A 19,922-nucleotide genomic window follows, 5' to 3' on the forward strand; every position below is an offset into this window, starting at 1 on the left:
ATTTACTCATTTGCAAATGCAATAATGTTAGCTATCCATAAATATTTTATTATTAATTGTTTGCATTTCAAAAACTGTTAACAGTATGTTTGTTAACAGTTTGTTAACAATTACAAAACAATTAACTATTAGCAATTCCAGTTTGCACCTGTTCCTTCTTTATCTGACTGTTCCCCCTACAATTTTAAAATCAGTGAAAAAACTGCGCCCTTACCACCAAGACAACAGCATACCATTGTTGCCATCACCATCAGGATAAGCAGACTTCAGAACCCCAGGCTAAATAGTCAGGGCAACAACCAGAGAGTAGTTGGCTACTTCCACTGAGATTAGGTGCCAGGGGCCTGCTACAGCTTAGATTGATAAATCCTAGTATAACAGAGGAATCCTATGCATGTGTATTCAAAAGTAAGCTCAATGGAAGAATTTATAGCAGTGTTTCTCAAAATGTGGGTAGGGACCCACTAGGTGGGTTGCGAACCAATTTCAGGTGGGTCCCCATTCATTTCAATATTTTATTTTCAATATATGAGGCTTGATGGAATGTAACTGCATTTGGGAAAATGTTACAGACCTGTTCATTCAACAAGCTACTATGTATATTCTTTTAACAATGATAGTCAATGGGACTTACTCCTGGGTAAGTGTGGGTAGGATTGCAGCCTAGGATTGTTAAACATTTTACTGCTTGATGATGTCAATTCCAGTCATGACATCACTTCTGGTGGGTCCTGACAGATTCTCATTCTAAAGAGTGGGTCCCGATGCTAAATGTGCGAGAACCACTGGTTTATAGGATTGCAGCCTAAGTGGCAGCAGTGGTGGTGCTTGAGTCCTTATATGCTGCTTCTACCCAAGGATGACACAAAAGAAAAGAAAACCTTCTGCTCTGGATGAAACTATAGGTTGGGACTAATTATTTGCGTGGGTTTCATTCCAAGCACTCACCGGGATGGCAAAAAACGCACTATAGCAAATCAATTTAAAAAACAAAGTTTCTTTGCTCCATTGATTTTAAAACAGCCTTGCTGACCTTTGTGATGTAAGATAAGAGTCATTAACAAGACAATCCATCAATCAGTCCTCCTCCAAGAGTTTACAAAGAGCTGAGAGCTTACACTCAGTTCCTCCCTTCACCAATGCAAAGGGATCACCTTTCTTTCACATGCTCAGAGGGAAGGGACGGGTCCACTGGGGAGAAAAGGATTGATGGATTGTCAGCCAGCTGCCCTCTCTGTCTCTCCTTAAAGAGGCTATTGTTAAAGGACTATTCAGTTTTTTAAACTGATTTTAAAGGGATGGCTTTTTTCCCTTCTCCAGGGATCAGCACATTCCTTCTCATTTGCAGGGGCCATTTGTGTTGAGTCAAATCTGTGTATAAATAGGCTGGACCTGTATGTTGATGGTAACAGGTGAACACTATTTGCCAATCAGAGAGAAACTCTCTTATCTACCACTAAGTTTCATGGATCCCACTAATTCTACAATATTACTGTTTTGAGTCACTCATTTGATTGAAAACAACTAAATAAATACTAAGCAAGATAGAAAATGACAGTGTTGCATAATACTGAAAGATCACTGTCTTCAAAGATTACACTCTGGCCACACTGAAATAAATGGGGGCTGTGCGTGAGCATCAATAATTATGTCAGTTTACTCTGAGTCATAGATAGTTGGATTCAGTTCAACACCACCCAGTCAGAAAGACTGGAAGTTTTCATGGTGACAATTTTAAAAGTAACCTAAAAAATTCTTACAATTTGGTCAATTGTGAATTACTGTTGTACAGTCATGTTTAATTGTGTTAAGCTTTCATTGTGGCTTTCTTTATCTACTTCGTTATCTCTAACAACAATCTGACAAAAACATCTAACCTCTGCTTTTACCTCTTTTTTGCTTTTGTTTCTTGGCTAGGGTAAGTGATGAAAAGGATGCTCGAGGCTACCTTCAAGCTTTAGCCTCCAAAATGACTGAAGAACTAGAGGCCCTGAGGAACTCCAGTTTGGGTGCAAGAGCAACAGTAAGCCAATGATTTCCTTTATAATTCTTAATCTGGCTGTCAAGTATTATATACCATCAAAGACGGGTTAGAATAGGTTTTATCAACTGCTATGCCAGGGTAATAATAATAATAGTAATAATTTAACAAACAAACAAAAATACCTTGCAGGAGTGTTGTATCAGATTTGCCACAAATTTTTAGGAGTACTGGGTTGTGCTCAGTCCTTGCTGAATATGTAGCATACCTGTAAAACTGTAACCTAATGCTATGCAAAAATCATTTAGTGCCCTAAATTCTTGTGAACACACATGCTGCTTTCTCTTCCCTTAGAGCCCAGCTGGATATCTGAGATTCATAATTAGTATCTCCTGTTTTTTAAATTAAGTGATTAAAATCTGTGGGGAAGCCTGAATTAGGACAATAATTATGACACTGGAGGCGTTTCCTTGGCATTGTCATTTTTGCCATACAGGGCAAGCCACTGAAAGTGTTAAACATCCCTTCCTGTTCCACAGGAAATGCCACAGTCCCAGTTGGATTTTGGTGCTTCCACAGCTGCTGCTGTTCTTTTTAAAAATCTTGGGAGATGCATCTGCTGTCACTATGTCTAGTTGCATCTTTTTCTGTCTGTAATTAGTAGCATATGAACTGTCTGTCTTGCAGGCACTTGTTGCTATTGGTGATAAAATAGAAATGTATTTATTCCAGTTGAGATATACGTGCTTGTGTGAGAGGATGTTTCCATTAGACCACCAGTATAAACTTTTTTTTTGTCACAGGAAATTTCTCTTTAAATGCTTAGTTTTTCTGGTGAACAAGCCATATAAGTATTTGTTATTGTAATCCATGCCATAAATAAAATATTTCATAAAGCTACTATTGTCTGTACAAGTGTGAAGATATCAGTAGTTTTTTGTTTCTCAGAACAAAAGGATAATGTAATTGGGGAGGTGCCAAAACTCCTTTTGGAAGACTGATAGTCTGAAGTGTAACAACTCCTAGACTAAAAATAAATGTCCTGTCATTTTAGGACATGCCCTGGAAGATGCGCCGCTTTGCAAAACTGGATATGTCTGCGAGGTTAGAACTACAGTCAGCCCTTGATGCAGAAATACGAGCCAAACAAGCAATTCAAGAGGAGTTAAATAAAGTTAAAGCTTGTAATATTGCTACAGAATGGTAAGACAATGATTTGAATGGAAATGGCAGCTTGCTAGGATTTCTTCGTACAAAAGCATCCTGATAAATCGTAACCTATATTGCTTGCCAAAATGTGGCTGGACTGACACAGTAGTTCAAGCAAACAAGCAAGATCTTTTATAGTTTACAGTTCATTGAAAAAAATATTTTAGAATCTATAATTCCTAAGAAGCTTTGAGGATATTTATTGTAAATAGAATAATCAGAAGCATTCCTTTGACATTTCTGATGGATTAGTGAGATTGTCTGTGAGATAGTTTCCTTCCTTTATTCTTTGACCTCTTTTATTTAATTAGATCAGTGGTTCTCAAACTGTGGTTTCATGGCCCACCACAGCCAATTTTTGGCTGTTCGCAAAACTGATAGGGTAGATTAGACTATATGCATCAAGGGTTAAACAACCTGCTACTTGGGGAGCACTGTTGTCCAATCACTATTATAGCCACAGAGACTTGAGCAGCTGGTAAAGTGAAACTTTTTTAGGTGGGTCCCAATGATATAAAGTTTGGGAATCATTGAATTAGATCATTTGTTGAGTAGGGAAAGTGTCTCAAAGACAAATGCTAGTATTTTGTTTGTTTAATGCTAGTTATTCAATCATTATTATTGCAAAGATTTATTAGTATCTTATAAAATTGAAATGAGTAGGAAGACTCCAGCTCACATTTCCTATAACGAATTTCACTGATAAAACTGACATTTGTTTGCTAGCATATTAGAGTGTGATAGTCTAAGAGCCTAATTCTATTTCCCCCCACCAATGCAACAGTGCCAGATTGTCCACCACTGCCTCCTCGGGGGAGGGGGGGTTGTTATGGAGGTCTCCTCAGGGTGAGGGAACATTTGTTCCTTTACCTGGGGGGTTAGTTTCTGCAGTGGCAGAGTCTAACTAAACCTGTGTTAGCGAATTCGTTCCCAGACCTGATCTGCCCTCTGTCCCAGTTACTTCCGTATTCCGCCCAAACCCCCAACCCCCCCCCCCCCACTTCTCCCACCAACTTATTTACTTCAGCAGGGCCAGTGGGATCTGCTGATGCACATGGGAAGTCTCTGGCCTTTATGTGGCAATCCAGCAGCATGCACCTCAGTGTTGTTTGCAACTGCCATATAGACATAACCTTCCAACTTTGAATAAAGCACATTGGCAGAGCACCAATTATCCTTTTCTGCCATTTTTTTTAATTTTTTTTTTTTGCTGGAGAAAGACAACTTCAGCAGTTTAACAAACCACTGTGAAACCTAAATCAGCAAAATAATTTTGTGGAATCGCATCTGGTAAAAAATATAATACATACGATGTATGGTTCATCTCATGAATTGCACGATTGCAATGAAACAGTATTAAACAATTATCAGAGTTGGATTTGAAAATGAGAATCATATCTTTGCATTCCCAGGTGAAACGTTCATACTATTACTCACGAAACAGAAACATGTAAAACCTTTCATTCTCTTTCCAAAGTTCGTTACAAAAATAGAACTCTTTCCCCCAATGTTAATATTGTTTGTTTGGAAGTGCAACTTTGCTATCGTTGATGTGTTGCAAATGGTGTTCAAAACTTTACACACAGACCTTATTAACTGGATACTTCTCTATTTTGTTTGTTTGATTAAAGTAAACTACAGGAAGCTGATAAGAAGAACTCTGACCTGTTGTCAGAAATAGAGAGACTGAAAAAAGAGACAGAAGAACTCCGATCAGAAAAGGGTATGGAACTTGGTGTCCAATCCACTCCTCAGTCTTGGGTATATCTTATCAAAGAAGAATGTCCTCTTGCAGTGTGCTGAAAGTATTTGAATTCTGAAAATTCTGGCTCTTAAAATGTTGTCAGAGCTCCTGCATGATAAGATGTACCCACAGCTGTTATAAAAATACAGAAGCACATTTATCTTGTGTTCTCTTGGAGTACTTGAAACATAACTTACTTTTGTTCCAGTCCTGATGCTGTCAACTTTGTATATAGCAGTTACTCACTCTGTAAGATCTAGCAACACAGAATATTCTGTAGGAGTTATGTTATATTCCAGAACTATTTAACAGAAGGATGTTGACAGACCTAAATGACTAGTTACATCCTAGTCATAGGGTGTACTTCATGATCAAGAGACCATTTCAAATTATGGATCATTAATCATTCTAGACCACAGGCTGTTTACTCAAAATAGCCTTCTGCGGTTGGTGGAGCTTCTTCATTGTAAATGTTTTGTGGATTGCAACTGTAATTGTTTCGTTTACTTGAGAGTTCAAATATAGATTTTTGTATAGTTAGTTGGAGTTATGAAGATAGTCTTTGTGCTGTTCAGTTCAGTCATTGAATGGAGGAGTTGAATTATTCATTTCCTTTTACACCAGCATGGTATATGGTGATTGAGTTCACCAAATTTGCAGATGATTCAAAACTGTACAGGGTGGTAAAAACCAAAACAGATTGTAAAGTATTTCCAAAGTACCTCTCCAAACTGGTGAATGGACAACCAAATAACAAATGTTAGTCAATGTAAATAATTATAAGTTGATGCATACGAGGGCAAAAAATCCGAGCTTCGTGTATCCCTAATGATGTTTCAAGTAACAGTGATAAACCAGGGAAGAGATTTTGGCATCAATATAGGTAACCCAATGAAAAAGTTGACCCAGTGTGCAGCAGCTGTATAGAAGGCAAATCCATGCTGGGGTAATTAGGCACAGAATTGAGAATATGTCTGCTAGTATTAGAATGGCACTATGCAAATCTATAGTGCAGCCACATTTGGACTACTGTATGCAGTTCAGGTGGTCACAAATGAAGAAGGATATTTAGAGGTGAAAAAGATGCAAAAGAGGCTAACTGGAGCACCTCCCTCATGAGGAAAGGCTATAATGTTTGGAGTTTTTTTTAACTTGGAAAACTGCAGTTAATGACTGAGATTTGTAAAATTATATGTTTTGTGAACATTGAGAAAATACTACAGAAAAGTATTGAGTTACTTACACGTTCTGTGAGCTTCTGAGCGTCACAAAAGCCCACAGTGAGAAACAGTATTTCCTCTAGATCAGGGGTCTCCAAACCCTGGCCTGGGGGCCAGATGTGGCCCACAGCCAACCTCTATCCAGCCCGCGGCCAGCCTCTTGTCTCCTGAAAGCCTCTGGCCCACTTGGCCGCACATGATTGGAGCTGTTGTCTGGTTGCATCTGGAGGGTGTTCTAAGGGCCAGAGAGGTTGAATGAATGAGCCCATTCATTCATTTATTCACTCATCTAAGTTCCATCTCTAATTTATTTATATAAATTTTATATTTAAATTTTTTTTCTGGCCCTCTACACTGCGCCAGATATATGATGTGGCCCTCTGGCCAAAAAGTTTGGAGACCCCTGCTCTAGATTAGGGTGTCTCAAAAAATGGGGTGTGACCCAATGTCCTATGTGTCTGCCCTTGTGTCCAGTTGGCTCCAAATCGGAGCTCTCTGGACACAATTGGAAGGCTCAGAAAGCCTCTACAGGCCTCCAGAAGCAGCCAGAAAGTCACTTCCTGTTTACCCAGATTCATGAAAGTGACTTCTTGGTTGCTTCCAGAGGCCTGTAGAATATTGGTGCCAGAGAAGGAGGTGGGTTGCGATGCCCTCTACTGCAGAACAAGTGGGTTGTGGTGGGCGAAGTTTGAGAACCCCTGCTCTAGATAACTCCAAGTCCACTCCACTCAAAAGAGACAGAATTCTTTTTAAAAAATGCCCTTCTCAGGTTTTTCTACTGCTGCTCAAACCAACTCATTTGGAACCAAAGCTTGTATTCTCTCTACCCTTCCAAGATTACAGGAAGCAGCCCCTCTGTCTGTCCATTTCTCTTCCTGAAATGGAAAGCTTCAGCTTTTCATTGGAAATACTCATAGTTACCTCTTTGATTAGTAGCACTTAGGATTTAAGGAACCTGTATTTCTTGGAGTTTGACCTCTTTGAAACATTTTCCATTAATGTGCCTGGTGCTTGCTATTTTTAAATTCCTTGACAAGGAGATTGTAGGGAAGAAGTGTGGCCTTCCCCAGGGCAGCTATTTTGGAAAAGTCTCTCTGCCTCTTTTCTTTCCCTTGAGTTGCAGAACAAACCTGTACATTCTGAAGTGGCTGCAGAGATAAACCAAAAAGGGCAACTCATAGGTGTGAACCCAGATGACCATTTTCAAGAGTTTTGAAAAAAAAAAAATGCTGCTGTTTTCTAGGTGTAAAGCACCAAGACTCACAGAATTCTTTCTTGGCATTTTTGAATGCACCTACCTCTGCTCTGGATCAATTTGAAGTAAGTGCACAACTAAGTGCGTGTATTTGTTGTCATATCTCTCATGTGCATACAGTACTTGGTATATGGTTACTTTTACATTTAACTCACAGTTGTTACTAATGTATTGCAAACACATTAAGGGCACAATCCTAACCAGGTCTACTCAGAAGTAAGTCCTGTTTTGTTCAATGGGGCTTACTCTCAGGAAAGTGTGGTTAGGATTGCAGCCTAAGTTACTGATAGTGCAATACTGTGCATATCTACTCAGGGGTAAGTACTATTGACTTCAGTGGGACTTACTCCCAGGTAAGTGAGTATGGCATTGCTGCCTTAGGTTCATTCATTAAAACACTTTTTTGTTATATTCCATGTTCTCATCTTATAAGTAAAAATGACTGTGGCTTCGTTAAAGCTGAAAGTAGGTATTAGAAGTATTTATTAAGTTTTCTGAATTGTGGTAATTTTTATGCCATTACAGGTTGAGTATCTCTTATCCAAAATGCTTAGGACTAGAAGTGATTTGGATAATTTTTTGCATTTTGGAAGCTTGTGAAAGTTACATTTTTGCTGTGCACACCTTTTTTGGAAGGAAGCCCCACCTACTTCCCCAAGGTTTACTGCCAAGGAGCAGCACCCAGTGTATAAACCTTTTTGCTGTCCACCTTCATGCAAGTTCCTGAAGCAGTGGAGCATTTTTCCCTCCTCCCACCCTCAAGCAGTATGCACCAGTGTCCCGCCTCTCCTTTCATTAGATTAGGGATGGACAAACATTTTGGCAGGAGGGCCACATCATCTCTGACACTGTGTCGGGGGGGGGGGAATTTACACTTCAAATTTTAATAAATTTACATAAATGAATAAATGAGAGACAGAACTTCTATGAATGAATGGATTTTGCTGAGCTTATTTACAATGCACATGAAAACTATAATACAGGCATGTAGAACCACATGAGAACTATGAACTGTTTGCCACACACCTCTTGCACAGTGAAAACATACAGACCAAGCCAGAAACACATGGAGACATAAGTTGTTCAGAGACAATGGGGGTGGTGGTAAAATAATATCCAGGGAAAAGCAGAAAACACACAGAGACTATAAAAGGCCTTACTCTAACTTTGCATGCAGCTCGTGTTTGGTGGTCATGACCAGCATTCATAGGCCAGCTTGGGCTCCAGCAGTCTCTGATGGGTCAGTGACTCATTGGAGATTGGGTCTCCCTGCAGGCCAGATTGTGGGTGTCTGAGGGCCACAAATGGCCTTTGGCCTGGGGTTTGCCCAGACCAACAGTGAGTTCCAAAGCACTGTTTCACTCAGCTGGGCACAGGAAAGTGAGCACTTCACATAGGGCATTGAGGTGGGACAGTTTTGGATTTTGAAGCATTTTATATTGTAGAATTTCAAATAAGGGATACTCAAGCTGTATGTCTGTTTTTCTATAGAAATTTTTTAAGTACAGCTATCATATGTGCTAACCTAAGGTTTCTTTCGAATATGTAGTGAGGTAGAAGCCCTAGATGATTTCTTTGTTAGTTCTTTCCGTAATTTTTACTGACTTGGAATTAGGTGCCTAAAACAAAATATCTAATATTCATCAGGTTAATTAGATTGAAGATCTGATAAAAAATTGAAGGAGAAATCTTAAAATGGAGAAAAAATTACTTCCATTGACTGTTAAATAAAGCAAGGTGTCTATTTATATAAAATACTTAGTCACATTGCATTTTAAATTCTGGTTTGTACTGTTATCAGCAGAAACATAATATATAATCTACAGTAAACTGAGAGGGAAGAACAAGTTCAGGGCACTTAGATTGGACACTGGGCAATGGCCCATCGCTTCCCAGGGACCTCAGCCAGCCTACCTCTGAAGCTTCCAATCCAGGCAACATCAGCATGGGTTGCTCAGCTAAGCAACTCATACTACTCCTGCCTTCCCCATCTGTGGTGACGTAGGGACCTCTGAGGCAGCCTGCATGTGGGTGGAAAGGGCAGGAGAGGAGGTTCCTTGGGAACCTTTCCCTCAGTGCTTTGGGAAATGGAAAGGATAAGTAATCTTACTGGACGATGCCTCTAGTAGAGGTATCCTTCCTCAGCCAACATCTTCCAAAAGGAGAGCTGCATCTGAAGGAAAGAACAAAATGAAATAGAGGAACAAGTTGGGAGTACAGCGCTATCCAGTGAATGTTTCATGCAGGTGCTGTGTTCACTTTTGTTTTGTTGAAATATGTGATGCTTATTGTACAGGCTGAATAAGGATATCATGAAATGAAGTGTATATCATTTGATATAGTATCTTATGTATTGTAAATGGAAGACTTTTCCATTTATGCACAATACAGAGGAGATATTTGCAGGTCCTCCCTTTCTGCTGCCCTGCTCTGCACCATATGCCAGTGTCATCCCTTTCTAGAAGGCATCCAAACCCTGAGGAGCAGATTTTTATGCAACTTCAAAAAAATGTGGATCTGTTGAATTCTCCCCCCTTGTGCAAACATGCTTTCTATCTGCAAAAGAAATACTTAGAATGCAACCCAACCTATTTAATGTAATTAATAAGTAAGTGAAATAAAAGTCAATTACAAAAACCTTTTCATAAATTCTACTAAATCTTTTATTTCTTTTAGTCATTTTGAATCTCTTTACTTCATTTCTCAACAGTATGGCAGTGCCTGTTTTCATAAAACAAAAGTTTTCATCTATTTGTTTCTATTTCTTTGCTGCTCTGTGCATTAAAATAGGATTCCTTTTCTTCTTCATCATCCTCATTGATTGATTTTATGGATGACGTAAGTCTTTCACCTCTCAAACCAGCCAATTTCTCAGTAGAAAATAAACTACTGATTGGTTTGGCAAATTCATATAGTAATGCAGCCATTTTAACAATTTATATTTCAAGACCATGCAAGTTTCCAGAAGGTTTCTGTGCTTCTGATATTTTTATTTTGAATATATTTTTTCAGTACAATTACTTTCAATGGCATGGTTGAAGGCTTCCCCCCCCCTTTTATTTTACTGTAAAAAGATGCTGAGATGCATTACATGGCTTATTTGTTGAAAAGCCTCATACTCACACTGCCCTATTATTGTTAATGATATTATTTAGTCAAAAGTCAATCATTATACTGTAGTCTTTGTGGTTTTTTGTTTGTTTTTGTTGGGTTTTTTTGCCTTTTATTGTATTTGTTCTTGATCTATGCTATGAGTGCATTTTTATTCTTGTTTCGCTTTCAATCTGTTTTGTTTTGCTTTCAATCAGTTTATTTCCCCTCACATTAGTGATTTGGACATTTTTGGCTTCCCAGTCATAACTAAACATTGTGAGTTGTGTCTTAAAGACTCCTCCCTCCTGAGAAAAGAAACCTTAATTATACAAGCCATTTCTGTTTTTGCCTTGTTATATCGGACATCGGCAAAACCTTCTGGATTGGAAAACAACTAATGGATCATTTTTCAAACTGACTGCATTATTTTATTTTCTGTTCCCTCGTAGTGCTGTAGATTATTACCTTTCTAAAAATTAAGTCTTGTCTAAGAATATACATAGCTCACTCTCTTTATAAAATGGACTTATTTATTTTAAGCATTAATATTCCATCATTTATAGTCCATCATAAAATGATGCCCGCTGTGGCTGTCTGCAAAAAGAAGGAAAATCTCCCTAAATCTTTCTGTCTTTGCTACAATATGTTGGCTGTAAAGCTCTAATCCCAGCTTCTTTAAAATATATTAAATATAACTGTGTAGTAGACAAAATCTAGAAAGTATATTGAGAATGGTGAAGTAAAGAGGGTGTAGTGTATACTCATGTCTTGATAAATACCCTTTAAGTGAACAGTGTTAGTGTATATTGTGAACTAGTAGTGAATGTGATTGTGGTGTCGTCCTTGAAATATTCGATAATTACCTGTATTAAGCCATTTCTGCCCAAGATTGCATATATGCAACAGGGACGAAATGTGTTTACCTGTGGACTAGGCAGAAATGGGTTAACAAGGGGTGAATTAAAGGAATTTCTTTCTTAACTCACTTTAGTTGAACATCTTTCTTTCCAGTTTATTTCAGTGTGGTTCAAATGTGCTCTGGTTGAATGGAAATTTAGGCTAATTCAAGCTGACCCCTTAATATAAAGGTGATGATTTACTGATGGATTACTGAAGCCTTTTCTTGAGTGTTAATAAATGTTTGTTATCCTACCTTTTTTCACTGAACAGTGTGTGTTACCCATATTCACCTCCACAGAAGTTCCTTGTATTTAAAATCTTTTTAACAGAGGCAATTTTTTTCTTTTTTGTTTAATGACAGCGCTCAGCCTTAGCCCTACCTTGAGGCTAGGCTCTTCTCACCTTTATTATTGTTGTCTATTTACCAAGCTGTTGAAGGTGTTTTACAGTTGGCGCAATCAGCAGCATCATGCAGAAATTGCTTACACTTGTACATAGCCATAGTAAATCTATGTTGAGAATAACATTGCTAACATAGTACCATGCTCTCTAACCACGTTGGTAAAGACTGGCATGTCTTGGTTTTTAGAAGTTTGTAAAAGCTGGAGAGTTGGTTGTGGATAAGCAGTTGTTTCAGTTAAAATAGATGAGCACGGATGGGATGTGTTCTTTCCTCCGTATGCACACTATGTGGCTCAGTCCTAATTTTGAAATTAGTTTGTGGTGACTTCAGTCATTAGGAGTGTAAGAATGTCTATTCTTATACAGACTTTTGATAGTAGGTTGCAAGAAACTTTTAGATTGGTAGTTTCTGGTAACATAAGATTTCTACCAATATCAAATGAAGGCAAGTCATGGGACGTATTCTCTGTTCATTACAAACAGTCCTTGTCACTAGGGTTTTTATATCTAGCCAGCGCAACCTACTGACCCAGGTTTTACTCTCTTAAACTTCTCTCTTAAAAAACCTTATATCATATTCAGGTTAATAGATTCATGGCACCAAGCAGCACTAGCCATTATTAGGACATAAGCTTTATATTTTTCTGTTTACACACAGTTCCTAAGTTTGTACTTCTCTCAGGAAATTAATTTATATTAATTTTTTGTATTTGTAGGAAACTGTAAACAATTACAGTGTGCTAATTGCAGTAATGAGTGTATAATTTCACTATTTTTGCTAGAAAAAAAAATGTCTGGTTTACCAGTTGCATTTAACTGGAAACTGTGGATGGAGAGAGGAGAAATATCTAACAGCGAGAACGAATCATTGTTGGTGCTGCATTAAATGTTAACTGTTCCTCCATAGGTAGCTCAGTGGAGCACTGGGTTTATGGCTATTTTGTTCAGCCTTACCTACTTCAAGAACATTTTGAGCTACATTTTATTTACCTATTGTAGTCTTCTGAATGTGTTGAGTGACTCTGTCTGTTTCAGTCTATGAAACACCTCTCTGAAAATTGCAGAAGTTGTTTTTTTTTCCCCTGTTGGGTGACTGTTGGATGCTGCTGTTGCTCCCCTTCATCCATGGTCCTCCAGCATGTAATATGAAGAAGAGACTGGAACAAAGGGACTGTTTCCATCCCCTCCAAACTTAAAAACTGTAGAAATCTCTAATGATATTTCATGAGAAATAAAACTGACCATTAAGGTAACTTGTTTTCACATTTTTATACTTCCCATGTCCTTGTTGCTATGGGAGTAGCTTTCTATGTAATTGTCACTGTCAGCGGCAGAAATTCAGTAAATGGGTACCAAACTCCATTTTCCAGTAGTTGTTTTTATTGAATGTCAGTACAGTCACAGTACAAAAGGAGATAAAATCTCTTCAAAATAAACCCACATTTCCCACGAAGATATATGTAAAACTTAGTCCAAACGATATAAACACCATACAGTTCTTTTTTCTTGGGAATGAGTCACTGAAAAGTTGAAGTGGATTATTGAGGTGGAATAGAAAGGAAATCTCATGTGCTAACACAGATGAACCAACGCTAGTATCACATGAATTACATTCTTACCATGAGATGCATGTATAATTTTCAACTGTATTTAACTTCGCCTCTGTCAGTTGGGCAGCCTGATCCTATGCCAGGACAGCACCAGCAGCCTATGTGCTGTCCTGGCAGTGGCTATCGCAAATATGCCATAAGATACGTTGCAGTGGCTGGGAGGGGAGAGGCACCAACACTGATCTGGAGCACCTAGCAGTGAGCATCCTGCTGAGCGGGGTAAGGTGAAACTAGGCAAGGAGGGGCAACGCAGGGGTGGTTCAGACGTGGCAAGGGTTGGGACGGAGGCTGAGGCTGCTGCCAAATTTAATCCCCCCTCCCGAGCCTCGGAGCCCAACATGTGTGTGCCAGCTAAATCACTGGTGCAGCTTCAAGTAGACCCATCGGGGCTGCTGGGGCTCTACAGAGGGTAAGGAAACAAATGTTTCCTTACCCCAAGGAGACCTCTGGCTGCTACTCTGGTTCCGCAGGATACAGCTGCAGCTGTTTTGGCACTGCTGTTCCACAGAGCGCCATCAGAACATAGGATTGGGCCCTGTTAAGATGTCCATGTGTCTGTGTGCTTGGCCACATAGGATAAGAGTAAGTAAAGTGATGTTGAAGTAAAGTTATAAATAGGTAGAATTCATTTGAAAGAGAAAAAGAGACATTGGAGGCAAAGGAGACTGCAGGAATAACTTAAAACTGCCCTTAATACCAAAGTAGAAGGTACCAACTCCCAACTGTTGAACTTCATCAGTAAAAACTTTTTAAAAGGACACAAATTGCTAAGAATGAGCATTATTCCAAAATATGCTCTTTACACTTACTTATTTTGAAAGTAATCATCTAAATAGGTTAAAAATATTTTATACTGGATTGAGCTAGTTAAATATGTTGTATGGGTTATCCATTCTTTCATGGATGCTGATAACCACCCATTGCCAGTTGTCACTGAACTTAGCCAACACCTTAAAATCCTTAGATTGCTGGAAGTCTTTTCAGAGTAGTAATAAGCATAGGATATCTTCAAAGGTACATGTATGTAATAATAACTATCAAATGTCTAATGACCAGTAAATATGTAACTGCTAGGATTCCATAAACTTTTAAGATGTATAGACATTTCATTCATATATTCTTCCTTAACTAACATACTTGAATAAGTATGGGGTGTCTCAACTTCATAACCAGAGGGTTATGAAGCATGCCAGTTCAAGAGAGTTCAACTGCATTGAGTTTGATCGATCACAGATTTTACAGGCCTGCTCTAAATGGCACTGTGCTTTTGTATCACATTCTCAGGTAAAATATGACCTAGGTTGATCATTTCTTAGGGTCCTATTACATGCAATTAAAGCGTAATGCTTATCCCTATACATTGGGGTTTTGTTTTCCAGTAAATAACAGCTGTAGGGATCCCAACGTAGATAACTGCTGCAGTGGCAGCAGAAGGTTAAATCTTCCTCTTTGTGCATCACACACTGATCAGCACCCACACATCTGGTCTGCTGTTTTATCGAAACACCCCAAACATTCAGAGTCAGATAGTGTGCTTTGAGTTGCCTCTAATTTGACCTCTTAGGATCTTAGCTGCACTTCAAGCCAAACACCTTTGAGTCCTAATCAACAAGTTGGTCTGCTAACAATTATTTCTTGTGCACATCATACAGGCTGTAAAATATTCTTGAGTTTAGTTAAGTAACTGTTGTGAATGCACAATCTTTGAAAATAATTGTTGTTTTTCCTGCATTTACCCTGATGCGTGTACCTCTGCCTTTACAGTTCAAAGTAGTATGTATATACTGTGTGTCAAGTTATAGATTTTGAATTTGGACTATGTACCTTTGTGTTGTTTTTTGTTAACAGTCTCCTTTCTTTGTTAAAGCGCTCTCCTTCCTGTATTCCAGCTCATAAAGGCAGACGTGTAAGAGGATGTCTTGCTGTGTGTGGCCCTTTAGTTTTGCCTATTATGCACATGCTTTTGCCTTTGTTTACTGTAGTCTATTTTTGTTTATGCTATTTATGGCTTGCATATTTATCTTGCCTCTCCTCTTGTGCTACTGCTGCTCCTATACTTTTCTTGCATTTACTGTTGTAAGTGAAAAGCCTTGAGAATGTCTGCAATGTGTTTGTTTTTAATGTTGCACTCCTGGCTCTAGAATGTCATGAAAAGAAAAGATGGCAGTGAATTGAAATGGCTAGAATTAATTAGACTGCAGTGCATGGTCATGAACAAAATTCAAACACGCCTCTTTGTCTCCATTGTTTACTTTATAGAGAAGCTTTATTATGGGTGGTTAATTGAATTAATTTGAATGTGCAGTCGATGAATTTAAAATTATGATCTTATGTCTTCAAATAATTGGTTAAATTATACTTCCCATTCCTGTGTCAAAATCCTAAATGTCATGGATCGTACTAAAACCTGGTGGGATCCATAACAAAGGGCCTGGTAGAAAGCCCACAGTCTAAGCAGCCACCCCACTCTACTTACCGTTTCAAATAGGGTCATTTTCCATTCTGATGGTGGTCATTGCCTGTGGCCCTACTTTGGAGCCCATTTTCTAAGATGAAACAAGTGATTAGTTACTGTCCAAACGGATAAATCACTGCTAAATGATGCATGTTCAGTATGGTATAGTGCATATCATCACCAGACTCTCAGGTTGGGATTTCAGCTGCAGTTCTCGCACACAGCCATTTGTACTAGGCATATAATATAGCTACGTGTGGAAACATGTTTCTGATAATTTAAAAAAGTGGTTTTAATGGACCAGAAACAGTAAATCCTCGATCTCTGAATGTATTGCTATTCACAGATCTTACCTCACTGAACAGTTTTTCAGCAGGGGAGAGGCTTTTTAGACTATGTTTTCCTAGTCCCGACCGAAGAAATCCGGGGAAAAAAATTTCAATACAGCTGGGGGGTTCACGGGTCCAACAGGTGTGCCCATGTTCCTTGCCTTCTGCATGCCTGGAGCAATGTTGTAATTCCTGCATGGCCACCATAGCATAGCACTTGCAAAAGGGGAACCTTCTGCAGCCCACAGATCACTCTTGGAGTTATTATAGCCTTGGAAATTTCAAACAGTATTTCCAATTAAATGCTTAGCAATTAGAGCTCTAAATTCACGATAAACTTATATTTATATGTTCAGTGTGGTCATGTTATATGACCTGTGTGTTCCCCAGTCCTTTGCAATTTGTTCTTGTCTTTTGTCTGTATGCCTTTTCAGAAGAGGCAACAATTCAGGACAATTTTTAAAAAGAGAGATTTGCACAGCCATAGACACAGCACCCAGAAGACATGCGATAAGCTCGTACACTGCCCCTTAAAAGTGTCTAGTTTTCATTCACGTTCTACAAGCTATGTCTTCAAAGGTTTAAGAACTGTCTCCTCTTAATAATATAGTCTGCTGTATTTTATAAAGGAAATATAAGCCCTGATATTCAGAGGTGCATAAAGTTATAATTTGGTGCTTTTAAACCTGAACATAGAAAAGAATCCTCGCTAGTGAATGTTGCAGGGCTTGAATTGGTTTATGTAAGTTAGGGGTGCCCAAACGTTTTGGCAGGAGGGCTACATCATCTCTCTGACACTATGTCAGAGAATTAATTTACATTTAAAATTTGAATAAATTTACATAAATGAATACATGAGAGATGGAACTTATGAATTATTGAATGAATTTTATGAATGAATTTTACTGAGGCAATGATGCACATGGACAATCAGAGATCTGCTTTTACCAAACATACAAACTAAGCCAGAAAAAAGGGGGGGTTAACATAACTCCTGACCAGGTACCTCTTGCACAGAAATAAAACATAGAGACATAAATTACTTAGAGGCAATGATGCACATGGGACATGGGGGTGGTTAAAATAATGCCAATCAGGAGACAATCAGGGATGTGCTTTGAGAATAGCGAGACTCACTGTTCTTCACTTCTCCATAGGTAGGGTTACTCAGGCAGTCCTGTAGAGTCTGAAGCGGCAGCTGTGGAGAGCCCAGGCAGCAGCCACAGTGGAGGGCTCACCCCCATTGTTCTTGCACTCCATCTCACGCCCTCTACTTGGGGCACAAGGCAGCAGTGGGCAGGAATCTGCAACTGATGGCACACTGGCAGCAGCATAGTATAGGACTCTGTCTGCTGCTTGCTGCTTCATGCCTGTGAAGCAGCAGCGACAGCAAAGGAAAGGCCAACTTCGCTTTGCGCAGGACCTTTTATAGACCTTGAGCTATCAGGAGACCTGACAATCCTGTGATAGCTCAAGGCCTATAAAAGGCCTTGCGCAAAGTGAGGTCAACCTTTACTTCACTGTTGCTGCTGCTTTATGGATGTGAAGCACCAAGCAGCGGAGAGAAAACTTGACCCACAGCTCATGTTGGGCAGTCGCTTTAAGCCAGCATGGGCTCCAGAAAGTCTCTGGTAGACCAGAAGTTTGTTGGAGACTGGGAAGTCTCTGTGGGCCGCAAATGGCCCATGGGCTGGGGTTTGGGCACCCCGATGTAAATAGAGCAAACAGGTATATTAATAATATAGTAATATGTGTACTAGTTTAACTATGTAGCTCTCCTTTTTATTTTTTAATTTCAAAGCATTTCCTTTCTCAGTGGTTGGGTTGCTCAGTCTAGGCATTTGTAAAATAAATTCGAAACCAAGCATTATATTAGACTGAAATAGAAGAATGTTCTGTTCTCTACTAATATGTGTTGAAAAGCATGACTGGTATGTGCCCTAATGAAATTGTTCCAAGCATTACTTTTTTGTGATCTCAGGGACAACAATTTCATGTCCTGCAGTTTTGTAAAATTTATACATAAATTACAATACAGTATGATTTTTTTTCTAGTTTTTTCTAGATTTTTTTCTAGATGAGCTGACTACTTTTGGTCGTGTTCATTTGTGAGTGAGCGTGTGGGGGCTAACTGCTTTGAAAATGTGGATCAGCTAAAAGAAGGCAATAGATGCATTAAGACAGCTTTCTTCAATATATATGAATATATTTTAAACGGAATCAGTAGACGAGTACACTAATACAACAAAATAAATTATTTTTAAAAATTTTTATGTAAACAACTTTGTGCACACTCTTCTTGAAAAGTGGTATATAAGTATTCTTAATAATAAAAAGATCAAGATTTGCCCTTTGCACCATAGTGTGTTTAATGTTATTGTTTATAATTAATATTGTCAGAACAAGTCTTTTGAAGGTAAATGCACAATACCTAAAACATCAATTATTTCTAGCTGTTGTAACAGAATTATTTTAATTTGTAAATTAAGCTTACAGTGTTTCTGCCAAAGAAAATCTTTTATAATATTTTGCTTCAAATACTGTATTTATGCTTTATGAAATATTAGACTTAACCGAATAAAGGATAATAATCTTTCCTTGTTTGATAATATAATTAAAGGCCATCACAGTCCTGTTAAAAAAAACAACGTACAAACATTTTAAAACATATGACGTAGGGCACAATCCTAACCAGCTTTCCAGTACTGGCATAGCCAGTGGGGCATGTGCTGCATCCTGCAGTTGGGAGGCAGGCACAGAGGCCTCCTCACGGTAAGGCAATGTTTGTTCCCTTACCTTAGAGTTGCATTGCCCTTACCTATGTGCTGGAAAATTGGTCAGGATTGCACCCTTAATTTCTTAAAGTATACTTGTCCAAGTTACTCATATGTTGTTTTTGGGATTTCTTGTTAATAATCACCACCATAATGTATTCTTATTCTCAGTCCTTGATGTCTCCCTCACTGTGAAAATTAAAATAACAATAAGAAGTGCCTTACATATATTTTTGACATATGCCAAAACAACCAAAATCTGTCATGCTTATGTTTATAATTACTGCATAGTAAAGCTCCAGAGCCCACTAGCACAATCACAGGCTTAGTTTGACACAATTTAAAACTTTTGTAGAACTTTCTGGTTTGTATTTCTATGTTTTTGAAAAAATGCATTATCAGAAGTGGCTTCTTAATTCTCTTTTCCTCCCTCTCCCCTTTATTTTTTCCTTTTGCTCGTTTCTTTCCTTTGCTTGTTTTTCTAGATTGATTCTGTTGAAAATTTTACCTTATCTAATACACCTTCGCGGGATGAAGATATCAAGTGTCACCTTCATTCAAGATCTAGGTCCCCTTCCACAGCTAGTGACATTGAACCAATTGAGGTACTAATTATTGGAACATAAGCTTGAGAATTTTCTGTCCCATTCCATCCTGTTAAATAGGTTCAGAACAAATTTGCTTGTCTTTACACAGCTATTGAGATGAAATATACCTCAGTACAGGAGCAGGGTCCTCCCTGAACACGTTTTCAAATGTGATATTCAGACAGTATGTAAGGCTTGCTGCATTGTAGTAGGCTCCACCATGAGTACACGTAACTGAACTTAGAAGCATTGTTGAAAGCCATTTTGCCTTAATATATCTTTAATTTAAGAAGTAAAAACAAAAATCATTTGACTCTGAACTTATACCTACCATGTTTGATTTGAGTGAGTCTTGAAAACAGC

General features: G+C 38.6%; 1 protein-coding gene across 3 annotated transcripts in view; it reads left to right on the plus strand.

Moving 5' to 3' along the window:
- CDC42BPA (CDC42 binding protein kinase alpha) overlaps positions 1 to 19,922 on the plus strand; it is a 198,151-nt gene that overhangs the window by 139,158 nt on the left and 39,071 nt on the right. For all 3 annotated transcript variants that reach the window (XM_066618681.1, XM_066618680.1, XM_066618682.1), the window contains exons 18-22: positions 1,918 to 2,023; positions 3,036 to 3,184; positions 4,822 to 4,913; positions 7,398 to 7,474; positions 19,458 to 19,577. In XM_066618681.1, coding sequence (XP_066474778.1) covers positions 1,918 to 2,023; positions 3,036 to 3,184; positions 4,822 to 4,913; positions 7,398 to 7,474; positions 19,458 to 19,577 — 544 coding nt within the window. The remainder of the gene's footprint in view (positions 1 to 1,917; positions 2,024 to 3,035; positions 3,185 to 4,821; positions 4,914 to 7,397; positions 7,475 to 19,457; positions 19,578 to 19,922) is intronic.

The sequence above is a fragment of the Tiliqua scincoides genome, chromosome 1 (assembly GCF_035046505.1).
Source record: "Tiliqua scincoides isolate rTilSci1 chromosome 1, rTilSci1.hap2, whole genome shotgun sequence".
Taxonomy (NCBI): Eukaryota; Metazoa; Chordata; class Lepidosauria; order Squamata; family Scincidae; genus Tiliqua; species Tiliqua scincoides.